At 38.0% G+C, this 21795-nt stretch overlaps 1 protein-coding gene across 1 annotated transcript; it reads right to left on the bottom strand.

The window, feature by feature from the left end:
• Positions 1 to 18137: 18137 nt before the first annotated feature.
• LOC137872437 (ectonucleotide pyrophosphatase/phosphodiesterase family member 3-like) lies at positions 18138 to 19619 on the bottom strand. The gene is made up of 3 exons (XM_068710651.1): positions 19389 to 19619; positions 19214 to 19291; positions 18138 to 19122 (listed from the first exon to the last, which is right to left on the bottom strand). Exons 1-3 carry the CDS (start codon positions 19408 to 19410, stop codon positions 18986 to 18988), a joined length of 237 nt encoding a protein of 78 aa, XP_068566752.1. The 5' UTR covers positions 19411 to 19619; the 3' UTR covers positions 18138 to 18985.
• Positions 19620 to 21795: the final 2176 nt, after the last annotated feature.

Raw genomic sequence — 21795 nt, forward strand, 5'->3', positions numbered from 1 at the left:
GCCTTCTCTGTTCACCAGGTATCCAGCAAAAGTCACAAAAATGAGAAAAAACACTCATGATGCCTTTTCCGATTTTTTTGTTCAAGGTGTTCCTGCAAATATGTAAACTGCTCAGCGACGCAAAAAAAAGCACAGTGCAGAACGCTTCACTCCCACTGAAAACTATTTTAAAAAGGCAATCCCAGGCTGCTCAAACACATTCCGTTGGCTGACGTGGGAGGGTCGTCAGCTTGATCTAGTTCACCTGGGCCCTCCAGGCTTTAAAAGCTGGTCCATGCTCATTACTTTCTTTTTGCTGACGCAGCACACATACCATCACTGCTTTCAAAGCCACACACTATATATTTAACTAATGATTTACTTTTGTTTTAAGTAAAACCTTTTGCGTGTCAACATCTCTGAGCCATTTAGAGACGGGTTCAAGAAATCTTATCATTGAATTATTTTCTCAGATTTAGTTTGTTTAGTCCAGGAAGTGTCTCTAGACTTTTTAGATGATTGTTGGCATAGACCAAATAATGTGTTGCATCAAGATAGAGAGGATGTTAGAGAAAAATAACTTTTAGAATGATCTGTTCTTATTGTTTAACATACAAGGTCCATGAAGTCTGGGGCTCCTGTGTGAACTCTCTTCACACTTGTTATCCTCAGATGTTCCTCGTTTAGCAGTCACTGTGACCTTCTGTAAGGGACGATTGTATATCTTACTAAACATCTAGATGACGTTTGCTTGTGCGGAAGGGGCGAGTTCAAGACATGCCACGTAGATTTATGCAAATGATTCTGTGCAAACGCACTTGCGTGACTCAGAGACAGACCTCGGAGCAGCCTTGATACATGATTTGTATGTGTTTCAATTCTGTCTCCTTCTTGCAAGAATAAATGTCCTGTGATAATTACTTTTACATTGGCTTCGAGTGAATTTCTCTAACATAACTTAGTCCTTTTGAGCCGGGTCTCAATACCTCCACTTCTCTTCAGCTTTTGAACCTGAAACTGTGCACAGGGGAGTTTAGGACTCCTGACAAAGACCTCCGCACTATTCTCACACGAGAGTACTTGGCATTTTGGAGGCCAGGATTCTGCTGTAGAGGAGACGGAGTGACGAGATCCTTTTTTGTGAACCGAGCCAGTAGAAGAATCATTACAGGTAAACTAGCATTCTTAAGACTGTAACGTTCAGAAATTTCTCAAACAGAGGGGAAGAAGGCCATAGAGGAGAAGAAGGCCACTGAGGAGAAGAAGCAGCAGCCCCCCCTCTTGCACTCTTTGTTCCATCAGCAAGCAGGGCAGGAGTCAGCAGGTCCAGGTCAAAATCAAAAGTATTTAATATTGTTAACAGAAGCCAAAACAATCACAAAAAAAAATTACACTACCGATAGTAAAATATTTCAAGAAATATGAGACCCCGTTCATACCACAGGACAGATTGATGTATCTGCCCCATGGTACGAAGGAAGTCTGATTCTCTCAGGGGACAAACAGCTCCTTTGCCTTCCCAGAGTTACATTCCTCAGCCTATCGATCAGCTCCACGATTGGCTGAAGTCCAATGGGCTCCTCCTTGGATCCTGACCCATTGTCCTGGGCAGACACCTCTGTGAACTACCCTCTTCCCCCGCAGATTTACACCTTCTGACATTCCTCAAACCCCCATCACAGACACTCAATATACATTCAATGACCACACTCCTTGGTTTAACACTTCCTAAACACACTGTGACACATAATATCCAGCACTAGAAATGCTTTAAAACTTAAAATTCCTCACAAGACTTACAATCTTAAATGAAGTACTTTGAGTTATTGAATTAAATAATTGGATCCTTAAGATTTACAAATCTTAAATGAAATGTTGGCGTATCCTACAACTACAAATCTTAAATAAAAACTAAATTATACTTTTAGTTCTGTTGACTAAATAGAGGGTTGACCTAAGATTTTAGAGAGATAATCTTAAATAGCTGAGGCCGGGGTACTGATAAACATCTGAAGATTTGCGGAATCTCACATTTTTATTAGGTTTTGTGATCCTTGGTGAAGCCAAAAAACAGGGTATGATAGGACACCCGAAATTCACGGAATTTCACAGTCTATTAGGTTTTGTGATCCTTGGTTTCGAGGAAGCCTAAAAACAATGGGAGTGATGTCCACAGAAGTTGATTTTATTGTGCTACATAAATACTTCTGGTAGTACACACTGTAATCTTTTATTAGCAAAACACATTATACGCCTTGATTGAAGGGTAAAGGTTGAAGTTGTTGTAAACATGTGGGTCTTATTTAGTCTCCCATGACAGTGTCAGTGGCATTTTAGTCATTGCCCTTCACTTCTCTATAGTTTATGACCGCGTGACAGTTGTGGGAGTACTTAAGCTCTTCTTTTTTTTTTTTTAAAGGGTTCCTCTTAGAGCTGCGGATTATTTTACTCTTGGTCTTGTTGAATGGATAAAATACAGACATGCATACAGTAGAGCAGACTCATGCTGAAAATGTTTTCCTGTCTCCTAGAAATTACATTCATATGGCACTACATCGTTTCCCCAAATTCATTGTGGTGACGAATATAATCGCTGGCTGGATAATGTGCAGAGGCAACTTTTTGCTATGTTTTTTAATACGGACGCTTGGTCAAGTACCATTGATGTGACTTTTTAAGCAATGGCCCTACGCAATAAAATAAGAATGTTTATGTTATTTCAGTTAGGTAAATAAGTTGGGTACATTACATACATTAACTTATGTACATGACATTGAGTTTTAGTCTCACACGGTACATGAACGACTGTCTCCTGGGTGAAAGTCCTGTGTTTATTTAGGACACACTACAAAAAGTAATGCACTGTATAATGTATACGTCCCGCAAAATCAATTTGTATGTGATCCACATAATCGTGAACCAGAACGTATGAAGGGTGACAAACTCTGCATAGGTAGAAGGACTGTGTTTATGTGTCGGTTCAAAGACGCCAGACTTTCACCCAGGAGGCCGATGTGCATGTCCCGTTTGAAACCAGAAGTCAACTTATTTGTCACATAACGTTCGTGCTTAAGTAATGTCAGTGCTTAAGTAACGTCACTTCTGTAGTTATTTAACCCAAATCACAATCTTTTCCTCAACTTAACTAAGTAGTTTTCTGTGAAGACGGAAGTTTATTTTGAAAAGACTGTGTGTATGTGACAAAAGAGTAGGAATAGCTTTTCTTAAGATGTCATACCAAACGTCTTACAAGGACGCGTTAGTTTATTTGCAACCAAGCAGAAATCCACGAAGGAAGAGATGGAGACGAGTTTCTAGAACCGAAACACATATGTCATTCTTTGAGAGTTCATTGAGTTTGTCTGAGAGGTTACACAGTTTTGGAAACAGGAAAACTCAGCCTGCATTAGAGGAAATAAAGTCAGAATAAATCCTGGAACTTGTGTATAATGACAGAGTTATGCTCTATATTTGATTCAATTTCCACTGGTGGCCCGTTGAAAAATAAATTTAAAGTCTCGCACGATGTTTGACAGTAAGCCAACCACAGAGACTGGAGTTTTCTCAAAGTATTCTGAGGTTAACCGAAAGATAAATATGATTTGTCAACACCCAGAAACTTTTGATAAATGTGTTCCTGGCTGTGCAGGTCAGAGACTGCTGACAGAAACAGAAACTCTTTCCAATATAAATGTCAAGAAAGGAGGAATTCAGGTGTGGATGACCTCCCCCCGTGTGGGAGTTTTTAGATTTATCAGGAAGGAGCTGCTGGTTTTCTGTCAATCATGATTTACACAGATTCAGCAAACAGAGCAGCTTCCTGTTTTCCATCTACAGGCTGAGAGAAGGGGTCAGTTTGTTCGTTCCAGGAAATCTGAGGGAAGAAAGCGAGGGGGAATCCACCTACGTCACAGACGTCATAGTTCTGGTCATGCATACAGCAGCTCCACACAAACACATGTTGGTAGTAAATGGTCGTTACCCCTTTCATGTTCAGCCAGTGGTGATGAATGGTGCTACTGAGTTGTAAAGCCACCAGGTTTAAAAAAAGAACAATGACGGAGTGGTGTTTGACGTTGAGGTTTGGTTCACATTTTTGTCATCCTTCCAGCTCGAGGAAGGTCAGACTTTAGGAATATCGAAGTCAACACATCATAACTGGAACAGGGACTGATGTTAAAGGCCTCTTTCTATTTGTTAGTTCTTTTATTTTTTACGAAATACACAGTGGAATACTAAATCTAGCAGTAGTAACTTGGGTGGCAGTCTGAAAAGGGTAACAACATTAAAATGTCTAAGTGACAGTTTCTGAAGCTGGTCGAGTAATGAGGGACAACGATTTAACCGGCAGCCGTGAAACAAGCTGCAAGGGCAAGTGAGCAGCGTCAATATAACGTTAAGTCAACCTACGCTTTTGTTTCAAAAACTCATAACTTTTGCCGTAGTTGTCTTAGTTGTAAAACTCTGGGTGCTGTGTTTTGATCTGGACGATGACACAAAAACAAATGTTCATCTCCTGATTGGTTTTGTCAGTCACGACGTGTCCTTGTGACCTCGTGATCACGTCAAACAACATCAGCATTGACTCAGAGGTTCATTTCAACATGGATAACAAAGTGTTGCTGACCTTGTTGTCTTTGCTAGCAGCTGTTGTGGTGTAAATTCTGCATTTTATATTGCTGCTGCTGCCTACATGAGCATTTGAATGCTTTGCTACAATTCCCATGTCCCGCGGCCTTAACATGTCTACATGCAGTGCAGGTTTTTGGTCGTGGTTTATGCATTTTTAGGCGTGTTCGTATGGACAAAGATTATTTCTGAAATGGCGCCAAAACGCTCATCTGGTTAACTCCCAAGCATCAGTGTTAGTTTGTGAAACTCCAGTGAAACTAGGGAGGTTTTCTTCAATCCGATCACACACATGTGAAATGACCACGACCGCCATAACTGAAACAGTTTAACGTGACGGTTTATAAACCACTTAGTGAGGTTTAGTGGCAAACAAAGTGTTTCAGGTAATAGAAGGCGTTTCCATATACTGTTGGGATGTGGGTGTTTAAAGCCATCAGACGGGATTACTTAAATTTGACTCGTCATGCTGTTACCAGACATAATGCAGTCTTTTATGAAAGCGTGCAATGACACATATCCTCAAAGGGGTGTACACAGAAAGAGGCACCTTAAAATAAAAACACTATTATTACACACTAGAACCTGTCCAAGCTGTATCTCTCACAAAGCATGCTGGGACAAAGATGGAATAAAATACATATTCAAAACAAAGATTGGAAATATCCCTATATCAGTATTCAAACCTACTTTAAACTGCAGTTTCACAACATGTATTTCATTGGTTGAAGTTGCAACTTTTCAAACTGATGAGTCGTTTTTCAGGAGATGAAAAAAGAAAATTGTAGACATCCCATTATCTCAGATATCCTTAATAATTGACTTGACTTTGCACACAGTAGGAAGGGTTGACAGGGCAAACAAGGTTTTCTAGTCACACCCTGTTTTACATTGAAACAGTTCTCCCGAAAGAATAGAAACTCCACTTGAGCAACCTGGATAACAACTGGCTTACTCAAACTGACATCACCGTGTCTGCCCAAATTCTTCTGATTCAGAAAGCAGCTGTAGTTTAAAAGTATTGACAGTTACTACTTGAATTTCAAGAATAGTAGTGAGCTGTTGAACCTGCTGCACCAACCCCTCCCGAAAAAATGATGATGCCAAACTACTCAACTGCACTTTCGATTACATTTGGAGTAAAACATTGTTTGTCAAACAGAAACAAAACCAAAGAGATACTTCCTGGTTTGGCTTAAAAGGACTACAAAATTGAAACTAAACAAAACAAAAAGTACAAAAAGTACCTGTTTATGTTTATGTAACATAACCCTGTGTTTTTTGACCCATCGACCACCTCGACTTCTTCTCTACGCTGACTTCCACAGGCGTTTTTTTGTGTGCACAAGTTGAAAAAATATATATATACACATATATATATATATACACATATATATATATATATATATACACATATATATATATATATATATATATATATATATATATATATATACACATATACACATATACACATATATATATATATATATACATATATACATATATATATATATATATATATATATATATATATATATATACATATATATATATATATATACATATACATATACATATATATATATATATACATATACATATATATATATATATATATATATATATATATATATATATGTGTATATATAATTTCATGGGACTTATCCATCTTCAATTTATTCTAACCGCCATCAAGGTCACAGTAAGAGTTAATTGTTAGTGCCAGTAATGCCGGGATGATCTGCATGACCTTCCTGAACCCTGTGTGCCAAATACCAAGAAAAACGTCGGTCTATGTTACAATTCTGTGAAGTGTTTTGGCAGCAACCACCATAGAGGAAGAAAATGCCTTGCAGAGAAGCTTACGATGAAATGTTAGACTTCCTGCTTGGCAAATCTTAAACTCTTCCTTAATTAACTTTTGTGAGTAATTTTCTGTTATGGAGCAGTTAGTAATCACGTACACCATGCTCTTATGATGTCATGTAGTATGACTGTGCAGTTTTAAGGTCATATTTGGGAGACAGTTAGCTCTAAGAATGAGATTAATGATTACTGAAAATAGTGTTAATAAAACGCCTTGTCATGGTCTTGGACTTTTTGTTTAGCCTGTTTTTTGGTTTGAAAAATACTCTCCCCATGTGTCATGCTTGGTTTTACTTTGTGCCTTTGTCGTTTTCTCACCTGTTTTCCACCACACATGAGTCTAATTTGTCAATTAGTTCCTTGTGTATTAAGTCCATGTATTTCCCTGTTTCAGTGTCAGGTCGTCTGCTTTTATGTTGTTTCTGACGTTACAGCCCTGATCCCTAGTTTAGTTTTCTTAGTGTTTATCCTCCTGTTTTCTTCCTTTCCCTGCCTGTAATTCTTTTTCTTCAGTAAACCATTGAGCACTGCCTGCTGCAGCAGGGGAGAGTTTTAACAATAAAACAGGAAATACACTAAAGAAAAACCCAAGACCATGAAAATATATATTTTTTTAAAGGTTCACCCTCTGGGGCACATGAATGTGCTCAGCGATCTTTGTGACAGTAGATTATATTTCTTGTCCTGAAAGTAGCACTAGAGGAGAGTTCAGGGAACACTACATGTATTAGGGATCATCCTCTGGGGACCATGAACATCCACATACATTTAATGGAAATATGGCTATTTTACTCAGGACTAAGTGTTTGATCGACTTTAGTCTTTTGTAATAATCTGATGAGGCAGGTCAGTCCATCCATCATCTATACTTGCTCATCCTCAGTATGGAAAGAGATATTCGTTAGCACATCATAAACTAGCGTTAGCACGTCTATGGCTACTACGCCGGCTACTAAGGGCAAACTGAATATATTTTAATAATTGTGACAGTGAATAAGGAGGAACAGTGTTGTTCTTTTATTTCATTGTCTTCTGTCACGATCACAAGTTGATGATGGAGGTTCACTTTTACTCTATGATCTGTAGCTTTAGCATTTATTTTAACCTGTTTTCACTGCTGAATCAGTTTGGCATCCTGGATATGTCCGTCAAACACATGTTGTAGACCAATCTGTCTGTTTCTCTCTGAAATTGCTTTTTTTCATTCTGAAAAATATATAATATTCATTCAGGAAATGCAGTTAGTGAGTTTGGGCTCCAGCTGTACCTAGCTGCCATAATTTCTAATAAAATGAGTAGTGATACAATTATAATTAATGAGTATTGATTCTGGAAATGAAGATTGTCCATGAACTCTGGCAAACCGTTGCTTTTCTAACATAACTAATTCATTTTATTTAACCATAACCTTACGAGGCATTCCTGGCCAAGATGGCAGCATACAAGTTTCACACGTAACAAAATAGAGACAAGTAACAGATTAGAAACAAACAGCAAATTGCATCAACTCATGACTTATGTCATCAAGTAACAGGAAATGTACATTCAGTCCTCAATCCTGTTATTTTTCAAAATAATCTAGTTTAAAGTGTTTCTGCAGCTCACACCAATATGAAGGTGAAAAAGGTCCACATGACCAAAGGTCGTAGTATTTTTAGGTGCCACAATCAAATGTGACTTTTATTTTGATGTTTTTATAGCATGTGATAGAGAGCGCCGTGTTCCCAGAAAGTTCCTTTTATCACTAGGCATCGAGGTCCTCTACATTTATTGCCCTTGATAAAAACAATATGGAGGTTTGTAAGTAGACACAATATGCAAAGATTCTTACTGATTCAAAATTCTCCAAAACTACAACATCAGTATTTTCACAAACATTTATACTGACCTTTCCCATTCCTCCAATTCCTAGAACAATCTGGTTTTATTATTTTCCTGGCAAAGAGTCTCATGAAATGAAGTTGTTTTGCAGCTGATTTGGGAATTCCAAATTTTGTACATGAACACAAAACAAAGAAGTATCAGGTGGCTGAGGAGCAGCTGCTAATAAACATATATTTGCTTTGTCATTCTGCCAGTCACGTTGTTTAGTTTGCTGTACAAACCAACCCAATTTTTGACCAGCACCCTATAAAACTGCTCAAGGTGAGAGCTAAAAGAAATGAAAAAGTACAACTATAAATATGGACAAGACAATATTTCCCTCAGTGACAATACATCAAAAGGTTTAGAATTTGGTTTTGGGTAAATTGTTTAACAGATCTGTCAGAAAGACTCCAAGAATCAGGATTCACCTTAGCAAACATATGTGGACATCTAAAGCTGAGGACAAACCTGAAGACATGCTGAATACATACAGATACCGGACAAACCACATGTAGAGAGTGCTGACGGTCAGAAAAGAATCATAAACCAACTGAAACCAGACAACACAATGAAGCGCTGAGCCAAATGAAGCTAAATATAGACATGCACATCAGCTGAAAAATTTGTTTGGTAAATTCAGGAGATAATGCGCTTGATAACAACCCAAACCTCAATCACGCACAGCAGGAGGCTGAATGGAGCCTACTGTGCGACATCAAACACGTTTTACATTTGGATGAAGGCTACTATTGATTATCTTCATGCTAACATATTTTCTTAAACCGAAAAATGTTACGTAAATCAAAAACAGAGCAATTTCCTGGAAAACCATAGAAACTCTTGAAGCGTGCTCTTTCCACCTTCTTCTTTGTAGAAAAGATCAGATGTCAAATTGTATTAATGTTCCCAACAAGCAACTTCACAGCAAAATGATGTAACAAGAACAAAAGACTGACATGCACCAAAAGCATCAAGCATCAGACCTGATCTACCTTCTTAGCTCTGCCAATATTTCAAGAACATAGCAAGTCGATGCGCTTTTTAAAACAACCCATATAGACCTTTTCCACTTATACCATTACCATAAGTGTCAACAAATAAAATTACCTTGTTAAGATCTTGAAAGGGTGTCCTCTTGGTTAAGCATCACCTATATATGGTAAGTAAGCAGGCCTACTTTGCACATAACCAGACGCCTGAGGGGACATCTGCAAAATGTCACTGAAGGACACATAAGGCCTTTGTGAAGTACGATAGATACCATTCCATTCCATTTTTGTAAATGCTGCCTACGTGTGATGTTAAACATATACCTTGAAAAATGCATCTGTAAAGTCATGCCAGAGACCAGTTCGCCCGGCTGCCAACATTCTAACGTGATGGATGATCATGAATGAAAACACCATTGTCGTTTGTGGTTGGTAATTACCTTTGGATCAAAGCAACTTTTTGGCTGGGAGGCTAATTTAAACAATATGTAGCTGCAAAGTGGTTTCATTTTGCACATCCATAGTTTAAGTTCACAGCAAATCCCTAAATCACATAATAACACAACATGACGGACTTGTGACCTGAATGATTTATACGTAGGTGTTTGGGAAACACATGGAAGGTGCAACGTGCTGCTGTCTCTGCTTTTACTTTAGTCTTTGTATGTGTCTCTGTGCTCTCACACCTGCATGACGAACATGCAAATGCAGAAAGTGCGTTCAGATATGAGTTAATAATCAGTTTGTTTTGTTGAAGAGACTGTGCTTGTCAGGAGCTGGGGAAACCTTATCTCCATTATCAGCAACCCAAATATTTTTCAAGTCAAATGGAAAGTGAACTCTCACCACTGAAGATAAATGGTCAGTTTCTATGAACAGAAAGAGACAGTGAAACTGGCAGCTTTGGACTCCAATACATTTTAAAAAACAGTTGTTGAATATAAATAATAGGCACTGCAATTAGCAGGCTTGTTTTGTTTTATTTCTAGCTAGTTTCACTTTTACTTCAACTGATTTTATAATAAAAGGGACACTAAACAAGCATTATGTCATCTTTTCACTTTCATCTTTACCTGTGTCACAGCCCAGCAAGGTATCTGTATTATTTTACAATGCTGTTCTTAATTAGTTAAGTGCCAAAAAACATGCTAACGTGCTCAATATGAAAGCATTTGTCTAAATTTTTTTAATGATAATGAGATATACTGCTTTAAGCAAATAGTCGACATCAAACATTGGAGTCATGTGTGCCTCCTCCTGGAATATGTTCATCTGTGCACAAGAGCTGCCTCTTTTTTTGACTGTATGCACGTCAAACTTTTGTGTTTACACAACTTCTTGCATATACAGATCCTCATGCGTCATGAGAACGTTATGAAAGCAAAAGGCTAACACTAGGTAAATGGCACATAACTGCAATAATCATGCAATCACAATGTTAAAATGAACAAAATTTGCACTTGCCCCACTCGCTCTGAATATGGCATCTGCCTCGAGCTGATTTGAAAAGCTGCTGCACCAGTTTATTGTTCTAGGTAGCACGTTTTACTGAAGGTGAACCTGATTCAACAGCCGTCTATAATGGTGCAAAAAGAGACTCTGGTTTACCAGGGTCTGCACGTTGCTTTCCCACCATCTTTTCCAGCATCTTGACTGTTGCCACTGGTCCCTTTGGAAACCATCTGTGCTATAGACACTCAGAATAATGAAGTATTTACCAGTGACAAGTTTGTATACCTTCTGAAACCACCACCCTTTCACAACGTTCACCGCGACCAAAACGTAAACTCCACCATTTCACATTAACCACATGTTACAACTTAAACAACATTAACCATGTGTTAAAATATTAACCATGTCACATTAACTGTAACCTCTTCACAACGTTAACCACATGTTACAACTTAGCCGCTACCTTTTCACAACGTTAACTACGTCTTACAATGTTAAAAGATACTGTTTCACAATGTTAACCATGTTACAAAATTAACTGTAACCTATTCACATCGTTAACCACATGTTACAATGTTAACAGTGACCACCTTAAACAACAACGTAACCGCTTGTTACAACGTTAAACACAACGTTAACATGTAATAAAACTTAAACAACAATGTTAATCACTTGTTACAACGTTAAACACAACGTTAACATGTAATAAAACTTAAACAACAACGTAAGCACTTGTTACAACGTCAAACACAACGTTAACATGTAATACAACTTAAACAACAATGTAAGCACTTGTTACAATGTTAAACACAATGTTAACATGTAATACAACTTAAAGAACAATGTAAACACTTGTTACGTTAAACACAACGTTAACATGTAATACAACTTAAACAACAATGTTAACCACTTGTTACAACGTTAAACACAACGTTAACATGTAATACAACTTAAACAACAATGTTAATCACTTGTTACAACGTTAAACACAACGTTAACATGTAATCAAACTTAAACAACAATGTTAACCACATCTTAAAACATTAACCACAACCTTTTCACATTGTTAACCATGTTACGTTACCTGCAACCTCTTCACAACGTTAACCGCATGTTACAATGTCATCCATGACTACAAAGTAATACAACGTTAAACACAATGTTAACCATGTTACAACGTTAACTGCAACCTCTTCACAATGTTAACCGCATGTTACAATGTTAAAACATACGGTTTCAAAACGTCAACCACAGTCTAACCACAAAACGTTAAAAACTGCTGTTTGAGAGTCGTTCGGGGATTGAGATCAGGTTGTGGACCGAGTCGATCACTTTGTGTGATCTCCACGTCCACGCCGCAGTGTCTGTCCAGTTTCCTCCTGGCATACTTTGGTATCATGACAGCAATGAGGTCATGACACGGTTCGGATTATCAGAGCCAGGTGATAGGAAATGGCTGGTTATCCTGTTTGTCAAATTCTGGCTTGCTCAGATGACAGTTTACAGCCTTCACTTTTGCTGTTTGTTTACATTTTATTACTTAAACAGAATAAATGGTTTTGAGAGGAACTTCATCATTCAAATAATCCAATAGATACCTGTGTAAAGATTACATCACAAAATAACTCTGTCTTTTTAGGGTTGCATAAAATACTTTGAGGGCACCATATATAGACATGAATCTGATACCATTCATACATCTGTATCATTCACAACATCAGCAGCAACTGAGTCACTGACAGAATGACACAGGAAGTCAGCAGATATTTCACAAACACAGTTTACCGCGGGGTCGTTGCCACTTCCCTTTAGCACGAGCACTTCCAAAGCAAAGTGAAATTCGTCTGGAATGACTTCAGAGGCAGCTGAAGTTTCCACTTAATGCATTGTGGGGAAGGCCATAACTATGATAGTAACCTCTGATTCAATTAGAAATCTCTCGTCTGGGAATATTCACCTCATACTTTTCGCTCTGACACATCAGAATTATTGCATACCGAAGATCTTCTGTGTTCGGCGCTCTGTGACTGTGAATATGGAACGTTTACAGTACAGAACCAAAGTAGCTCTTTCATTAGACCGGAAACAAGATAAAATGTTTTACCATTTGCTGTAGGAAATTACAGAGTTGGCCTAATTGGACAACATGGGCAGCAGTTAACCGAAGAAGCTCCAAAACACAGTGTCTATTAGTTGTATATCCATTCTTTATTTTCCTATAATTTGGCACATAAGCAGCTCAAATCTGCCCAGCTCTGATTTGTGATGCACATGGAGTGATGACAACATTAAGGAAGTTTAAGAAAGCCCTATTAATATATCATATCATAACACAATCAATTACATTTATATAAACTCACAAAAAAGCAACTAAAATATGATTTGACAATTTTCTTTCTGGGCCTTGTAGGACGGACGGATGCTTGGATGCCGTGGGAATTTCAAAATAAAGGCGTAACTTAAAGATGATATGTGTCAATGTTCTCACTTGAATCATTCAGTCAATATATCGATCCAGATCAATGTATCTTCATTTCACTACTTTGGGTTGAAACCAGTCAGAAGACGTCAGCTAACCAGCATGACTCTACATGTTCTGCTGATCTACCACTGAGTCATGTCATAAAAAAACAAACTGCTGCAGAAATCATCTGCATTTTTTTCAGCACCTTGGACAGATCATCAACTCCCACCAGCAAGATTTAAAATCAAATAAATGTTTTAATTCAGTATTTGCAATTAACAGGTCAAACTTTCCAGTTCCCAATTTTCTGCAAGCTGGGATAATATGCCAGTTTTAAATCACATAAATATATTTATAAAAAAACTGACCCTGAGTCATGGGGTTGAGAATGATCCAGTATGCCAGAGAATCCAGATTTACAAGATTCCTCTAAAGCTCTACATTGACATCTTGTGGACAAATCAAGCATTGCAATACTTGCAGATATCAAAAGAGTGTGAAACAGTTTGAATTGCTTTTACTGGAAGTTTTAAACAAGCACACTGAACAATAACAACAAAATAGTTTGTTTTTTTTATTCAGTCATTCATCGTAAAAGATTCTCAAGAGTACCTTTAAATTCGTTGAAAACAGAATAACTAAATGATTCAAGTAAAATCCACTGATCACATTTTGATATAAAAAACATCAGGTTGAATTCCTTTTTCCAGATTACTTACAAAGTGTTTTCAGAGCTCATAGAATTGTGACAGCTTAGAATAAACAAAATATATATATATATATATATATATATATATATATATATATATATATATATATATATATACTGACATGTTAAATGCCGTAGAACAAAAAGGTAAAATCTATCAAGCTTGTGTTAACCACAGTACTTATGTTAGGCACTTAAACAAAGACCCATTCATAAAACATATTGACTTTGAGACGAGGAAACAGGAAGTGCAAAAATCCTGACTCATTTTCTGGTTTTCAGACTCATTGCTGCATCACTCTATGGTGGGTTAAATAGATTACACACACACTTAAAAAAAAAAGTAGAGGAAGATCAAACACTCGTTTTTATTTCTGGGGAAGTGCTAATGCTGTAAGAACCATAATGCACCCTGATATGTCCCAATACAGAAAATAATGGACTTGCTGGAGTAAGAAACCACACAATTCTTAATCTTCACCTTGTCCATCATATTCTCAGAACGTAGACACGGTCACCCAGAAGGTTTGCAGAAGGTTTGGTGTTTGGCGCCTCAGTGATCCACTACTACTCTACAGTGAATAAAATGTTTGCTCATGATTATTGCAGTATGCAATCTAAAATATTAGAATAATGACATTCACATCTATTCTTGTATGTCTTTACATCATATCCGTGGAGAGAATAGATGAGATACTCAGCCAGCTGCTGAAATGGTTCGAAAATGACCGTGACACACTGAGTTAAGAGGTTCGTCTGATAACCGCAAGGTTGACGGTTCAATCCTTGGCTGGGATGTGTTCTGTGTCAAAGTGTCCCTGAGCAAGACACTGAACCCTACTGGCTCTCCGGGCGCTTCTCAGCAGCCCACTGCTCCCAGTAAGTTGGTGATGGGTTAAAAGCAGTGGCTAAATTTTGTATATGTGTAAAAATGTACATGACAATATAATTTTCTTCTTCTTCTTCTAATATGACTTTGGAGAAATACGTTCAAAGTAACCAATATCGTGTCTCTTTCAACCTACAACTGAACAAACCATCAATATTTTAAAACAAATTGGTGTTTTGTGACACGTTGATATTGTAACAGAAATTTAGCCAGTTGAAAAGACGGTGAAAATAGGCCTTAGACGTTCAGCCCCAATTTCAACCACAAAGCAACATTGAAATCTGGGTTGGTCCTCTTGGTGCTCACTGGGCAACCTCAAATGATCAGAAAGTGCAGTAAAAGGTCTACAAATATGTAGTCTGTCACCCCCTGTGAGTCAGAGATCCACTCCCCTCAGCAGCCCAACCAATGATCAACTGACAAGTTCAGTTTCCTCCGACTGACCAACAAGGATGCAGCGCTGTTTGACCATTTGAGCCAAGACACAATGTAAGTTTGTGTTCCATAATAGAAGATTACGACAGACAGCAACAAGTGTGATGCGTTACATCATGTAAGCAAACCATGTACCTATCAACTGTGAGCTCCAGATCAGACTGGAGACATAAACACTAAAAAAAAAATGTATACATTTTTTACCTGTTGCTGCTGTACTGACTGATGAGTCGCCAACTTAATTTTGTTGTATGTTTTTACGATGACAATAAACATCCTTATCCTTGAAAGCCAATATTGCAAATCCAGGTGAAATCTGGTTTAAACATGAACGTTTAATAAACGTCTTCCAATAGTCGGTGAAAATACTGTCACTTTTGAACAACTTTTAAACGTCCTTTAAACGTCGAAATGCTCACAGTTTAATATGTAGTAATTAAATAGTTAATTATAGTAACACAACAGTTTCCACTTTCAGGACGAAGAAGACCAAGTGACAACCGTCACACCCTGTTCTACATTGAAACAGTTCTCCCAAAAGAATGGAAACACAAACACAGTTTACTGCGGGGTCGTTGCCACTTCCCTTTAGCGTGAGCACTTCCAAGGCAAAGTGAAATTCGTCTGGAATGACTTCAGAGGCAGCTGAAGTTTCCACTTAATGCTGATGTGTCAGAGCGAAAAGTATGAGGTGAATTTTCCCAGACGAGAGATTTCTAATTGAATCAAAGGTTACTATCATAGTTATGGCCTTCCCCACAATGCATTAAGTGGAAACTTCAGCTGCCTCTGAAGTCATTCCAGACGAATTTCACTTTGCCTTGGAAGTGCTCACGCTAAAGGGAAGTGGCAACGACCCCGCAGTAAACTGTGTTTGTGTTTCCATTCTTTTGGGAGAACTGTTTCAATGTAGAACAGGGTGTGACGGTTGTCACTTGGTCTTCTTCGTCCTGAAAGTGGAAACTGTTGTGTTACTATAATTAACTATTTAATTACTACATATTAAACTGTGAGCATTTCGACGTTTAAAGGACGTTTAAAAGTTGTTCAAAAGTGACAGTATTTTCACCGACTATTGGAAGACGTTTATTAAACGTTCATGTTTAAACCAGATTTCACCTGGATTTGCAATATTGGCTTTCAAGGATAAGGATGTTTATTGTCATCGTAAAAACATACAACAAAATTAAGTTGGCGACTCATCAGTCAGTACAGCAGCAACAGGTAAAAAATGTATACATTTTTTTTTTAGTGTTTATGTCTCCAGTCTGATCTGGAGCTCACAGTTGATAGGTACATGGTTTGCTTACATGATGTAACGCATCACACTTGTTGCTGTCTGTCGTAATCTTCTATTATGGAACACAAACTTACATTGTGTCTTGGCTCAAATGGTCAAACAGCGCTGCATCCTTGTTGGTCAGTCGGAGGAAACTGAACTTGTCAGTTGATCATTGGTTGGGCTGCTGAGGGGAGTGGATCTCTGACTCACAGGGGGTGACAGACTACATATTTGTAGACCTTTTACTGCACTTTCTGATCATTTGAGGTTGCCCAGTGAGCACCAAGAGCACCAACCCGGATTTCAATGTTGCTTTGTGGTTGAAATTGGGGCTGAATGTCTAAGACCTATTTTCACCGTCTTTTCAACTGGCTAAATTTCTGTTACAATATCAACGTGTCACAAAACACCAATTTGTTTTAAAATATTGATGGTTTGTTCAGTTGTAGGTTGAAAGAGACACGATATTGGTTACTTTGAACGTATTTCTCCAAAGTCATATTAGAAGAAGAAGAAGAAAATTATATTGTCATGTACATTTTTACACATATACAAAATTTAGCCACTGCTTTTAACCCATCACCAACTTACTGGGAGCAGTGGGCTGCTGAGAAGCGCCCGGAGAGCCAGTAGGGTTCAGTGTCTTGCTCAGGGACACTTCGACACAGAACACATCCCAGCCAAGGATTGAACCGCCAACCTTGCGGTTATCAGACGAACCTCTTAACTCAGTGTGTCACGGTCATTTTCGAACCATTTCAGCAGCTGGCTGAGTATCTCATCTATTCTCTCCACGGATATGATGTAAAGACATACAAGAATAGATGTGAATGTCATTATTCTAATATTTTAGATTGCATACTGCAATAATCATGAGCAAACATTTTATTCACTGTAGAGTAGTAGTGGATCACTGAGGCGCCAAACATCAAACCTTCTGCAAACCTTCTGGGTGACCGTGTCTACGTTCTGAGAATATGATGGACAAGGTGAAGATTAAGAATTGTGTGGTTTCTTACTCCAGCAAGTCCATTATTTTCTGTATTGGGACATATCAGGGTGCATTATGGTTCTTACAGCATTAGCACTTCCCCAGAAATAAAAACGAGTGTTTGATCTTCCTCTACTTTTTTTTTTAAGTGTGTGTGTAATCTATTTAACCCACCATAGAGTGATGCAGCAATGAGTCTGAAAACCAGAAAATGAGTCAGGATTTTTGCACTTCCTGTTTCCTCGTCTCAAAGTCAATATGTTTTATGAATGGGTCTTTGTTTAAGTGCCTAACATAAGTACTGTGGTTAACACAAGCTTGATTTTACCTTTTTGTTCTACGGCATTTAACATGTCAGTAAATATATATATATATATATATATATATATATATATATATATATATATATATATATATATATATATATATATATATATATATATACACATATATATATATATATATATACACATATATATATATATATATATATACACATATATATATATATATATATATACACATATATATATATATATATATATACACATATATATATATATATATATATATATACACATATATACACACACACACACACACACACACACACACACACACACACACACACACACACACACACACACACACACACACACACACACATATATATATGCACACCTGCCAGCCAATCAAAAGTAATATTTTTTCTGGTCATGGTGTGATGTTATCAAATTATTTTTATCTGTGGGTCCATTCTCGGTCTTCTTCTGTTCGGCTCCAATATGAAAAAAAACACCAAATAATAATTTTACTTGACGCCACACAAAGTGACATACCAACTGTCTTTAAATTACTATCGACGAAGATAAACCCAATGCTTATTTTGGCGTCAAATATCTTTTTATATTGCATTGTATTTCTTTATGTCATGGCTTTATACGTCTTGTATAAAAGCACTTTGAATTCCTTTGTTGTAAAGGAACAATACACAAGCAACCCAGCCTAAATAATAAACCAGTCACAGTTGTGCTGTTAATCCTCTTTAGCCTCTTTTTTCCATTGCTCTGTTTGTGTGGAAGAGGGAAAACAAGCTGGCATAACATAGCAGCCCTTTTTTAATATCCTGTCAAGAGTTGTGACGGGAGTCCATCCAAGTTGTGCACACCACTGACTGATGGTCCCTCTAATGCAGAGGGGCGACATATGAAAGGGAAACCCAAGTGTCTTAGGAAGGTGTTGGTCATCACATAAACCATTTCCTGTTTTGTTACAGTGTCTTTCTTAATTTAAAATCACTGTCTGGTTCAAATAAAAACTGCAACTCTGTTGATGAAGTATAGTGCAGGAATCAAGGCTGAATGTCTTTTCAAAGAAGAAGCCGTAAAAGTGGAAATGATGAGGTTATGATCTTCATTAGAAAACCAAAACTTACTGCTGGATCTGCTCCGGAGTGTCGTACTGGCCGTCATAGTTGTAATCAAATGCGGGGCCCGTCACCACATTAATACCGTTGTAAATAGAGGCATATTTCTTCAATAGGGTGCTGTGAAAATAGTCCCAGATCTCTGAAACAGGAGAGGAGAGAAGAATACATTTAAGGAAAAGAAAGAAACATTTTGCAGTAGTTTTTTGCCGTGATGTTAACCAGTAACTTACTCTTAAACTCAGGGTACATTGGCACCACATTACTCATTAGCAGAGCATCGTACTGCTGATCTACCGTCTCATTCAGATCTGCAAAAACACAACAACAAATAATGGGCCTCGTGCGAAAAAACACTTGTCTGTACGGATCCGTTCTTAAGTGATATAGGAGAACGGACCACAATACCAATTAAAGGAGCCCGATCCATTACTTGGGCTACTGAGGTGCTGTTTTCTTCCGGATCGATCTGTCTGACGCGCTGTTCTGTCAGCCTCGATTACCTCCGCGTTCACCTTTTGATTGCAGACATAATCCACCGACACGTTCACTTAGCATGAATATTAGTTTATTCGGTCGTGCAGTGGTACACATACTCTTTTGTGCACAGTGGAGCAAACTCACTCTTACCGCGACAGCGGTCAAAACCCTTTCCCTTTCCGGGGTCTAACACCTGATGGCAATAATTACCTAATTGCCTAACAGCGCCACCCAGTGTACATATAGAGTAAAGGCATTTGATGGAAACATTTGGCACCTACGATACCAATTTGTCACATTTTTTCTCGTATTTGGAAGTTTTTAAGGTAATAACACAATTTCTGAGTGTTCTAGACCTACCGCAGCAGTCATGTGTAATTAGTTGGCTATAAAGAAAGTTTGATTTTGAAAACCCGATAGAAATCACACATTATCTTGTTTGACTCTGCAATTCAAAATATAGGAATTATAATTCTAAATGTGTTTATATAGCCTAACGATATCACCATTCAGTTAAACTGGCTATTAATGCTGTCGTATAACACTTCATTATTAATATGAACATCTTAAATTATTTGACCCCTCCGAACATCGATCGTCTCTTTGTGGTTCGACGTTTTTCATATGGAGCCAGTTCTTCTTTGCTTCAGTTACAGTACGACCCTCAGGTGACTCTCCATTAACAGCACTCTGCTGCCCACGCTGTTCAGAAAGCATATTCTTTGTAAAACATCTTTATGAATAATTTTCTCTCCGATTTTCTGTGTCCAACTCAATTTGCAAGATTTTTACAGTTGTGCAGTCAAACCTCAACCTCAGTTATGAGAAACCAAGCACTGGAAATCAGTTAAATATGTCCAATATGATTGTTTAGGCTTTGAAGTTTTATCTTTAATTTTCTATCCAAAAACAAGACGCTTGTATGCTTGCATGTCCAATGCATGTGCCTTTAATTTGCTGTACTTACATTAAATTCAGAGAATTGAATGTGTCGGACACAGGAAGTAAACAATCCCTCTCCTTTTCTTTTGGAGTAAATATATTATCCTTTTTTTTCTGCAAGTGTCTTTACCAGGGGTATAGAAATGAGATAAGGTTAGATGACAATTTAGGTTTGTTTTCATCATTGTGGCCTGAGGCACTGGGTTTCACAATAAGGAGAGAGAGAGAACAAAAAAAGACAAAATACCAAAACTGCCTCAGTTCTATAGAAACCAACATTTCACCTCCATTAACACTGTGACAGCAACGAATGTGCTGAGAGATAATGAGGGAGCAAGACAAGGTTCAGTTTCTCAGGGACGTGAGGCCAGGGGAGGCAGAGCCTCACCTGCCATCATGAAAAGTAAAAAACAAATAATGATAAAATAAATCTTAATATTTCTCCACTGATCTGTGCTATAAATGTAATTTCTGTATGATTCCAATCATTTCACGCATTTTTATAATCAAAATCGCTGAATCAGCGCATGTCCTGTTCAAACAAAGAGGAGACGAGGTGAGCTGTGCCTCATCTCAGATTGTGAATCCCTCACTAACTGGGTTGAGCTCGTGACTTTTGCTTTCTCATTGTTTGTCACCACTGTAATATTTATAGACATTTTTATTATATGTCCTTTCTTTCCATAGAATAGGTAATGTATTTCACGTCTGTGTAGAACATATTTAGTCTTGCTGATCTGACAGAAACCGCTGTGAAAAAGCACAGAGAGGCAAACAGTACCTCTGCTCACTGAAGGGGGCGTGCGAGAGCCCACGGGTCGGGTTTATCGCGTCAAGCTGCACAGAGCAGATCGACCCAGACAGGAAGTCAGACACTGAAAAGGAATAGAGCATCTGGTAATTTTTCAAAAATAAAACACTATGTGCACCCGGATCACGGTGCACACGCCCCTGGTGGAATCAAATATGTACTTTACCTGTGTGTGTGTGTGTGTGTGTGTGTGTGTGTGTGTGTGTGTGTGTGTGTGTGTGTGTGTGTGTGTGTGTGTGTGTGTGTGTGTGTGTGTGTGTGTGTGTAAAGAATGCTGACATGAAATATGAAACACAACCAGTAGTCAATGTGCAAGCTGCCAATTGAATGGTGATTTAAACTACTCTATTGGGTTCACATATTTGTAATCTGACTCTGAAAGTCAGTGCCTCAAGAGCCACGAACCTCACCGTCACTGCTCTCCATCGTCCACTACACCCCCACAATGTTCTTGTGTGCTACTTGATGCCAAACTATGAAATGTGGAGGAGAGCAATCCCTTTCATTTCTAGAGAAGAGATACCATGACGTGCTTCCTTTTGATGAAGTGTCAAAATTCCAATCATTCCATCACGTCTCTCT

This window comes from Cebidichthys violaceus, unplaced genomic scaffold, assembly GCF_023349555.1.
Source record: "Cebidichthys violaceus isolate CVI_PGR_0920_01 unplaced genomic scaffold, fCebVio1.0.p SCAF_16, whole genome shotgun sequence".
NCBI classification, from domain to species: Eukaryota; Metazoa; Chordata; class Actinopteri; order Perciformes; family Stichaeidae; genus Cebidichthys; species Cebidichthys violaceus.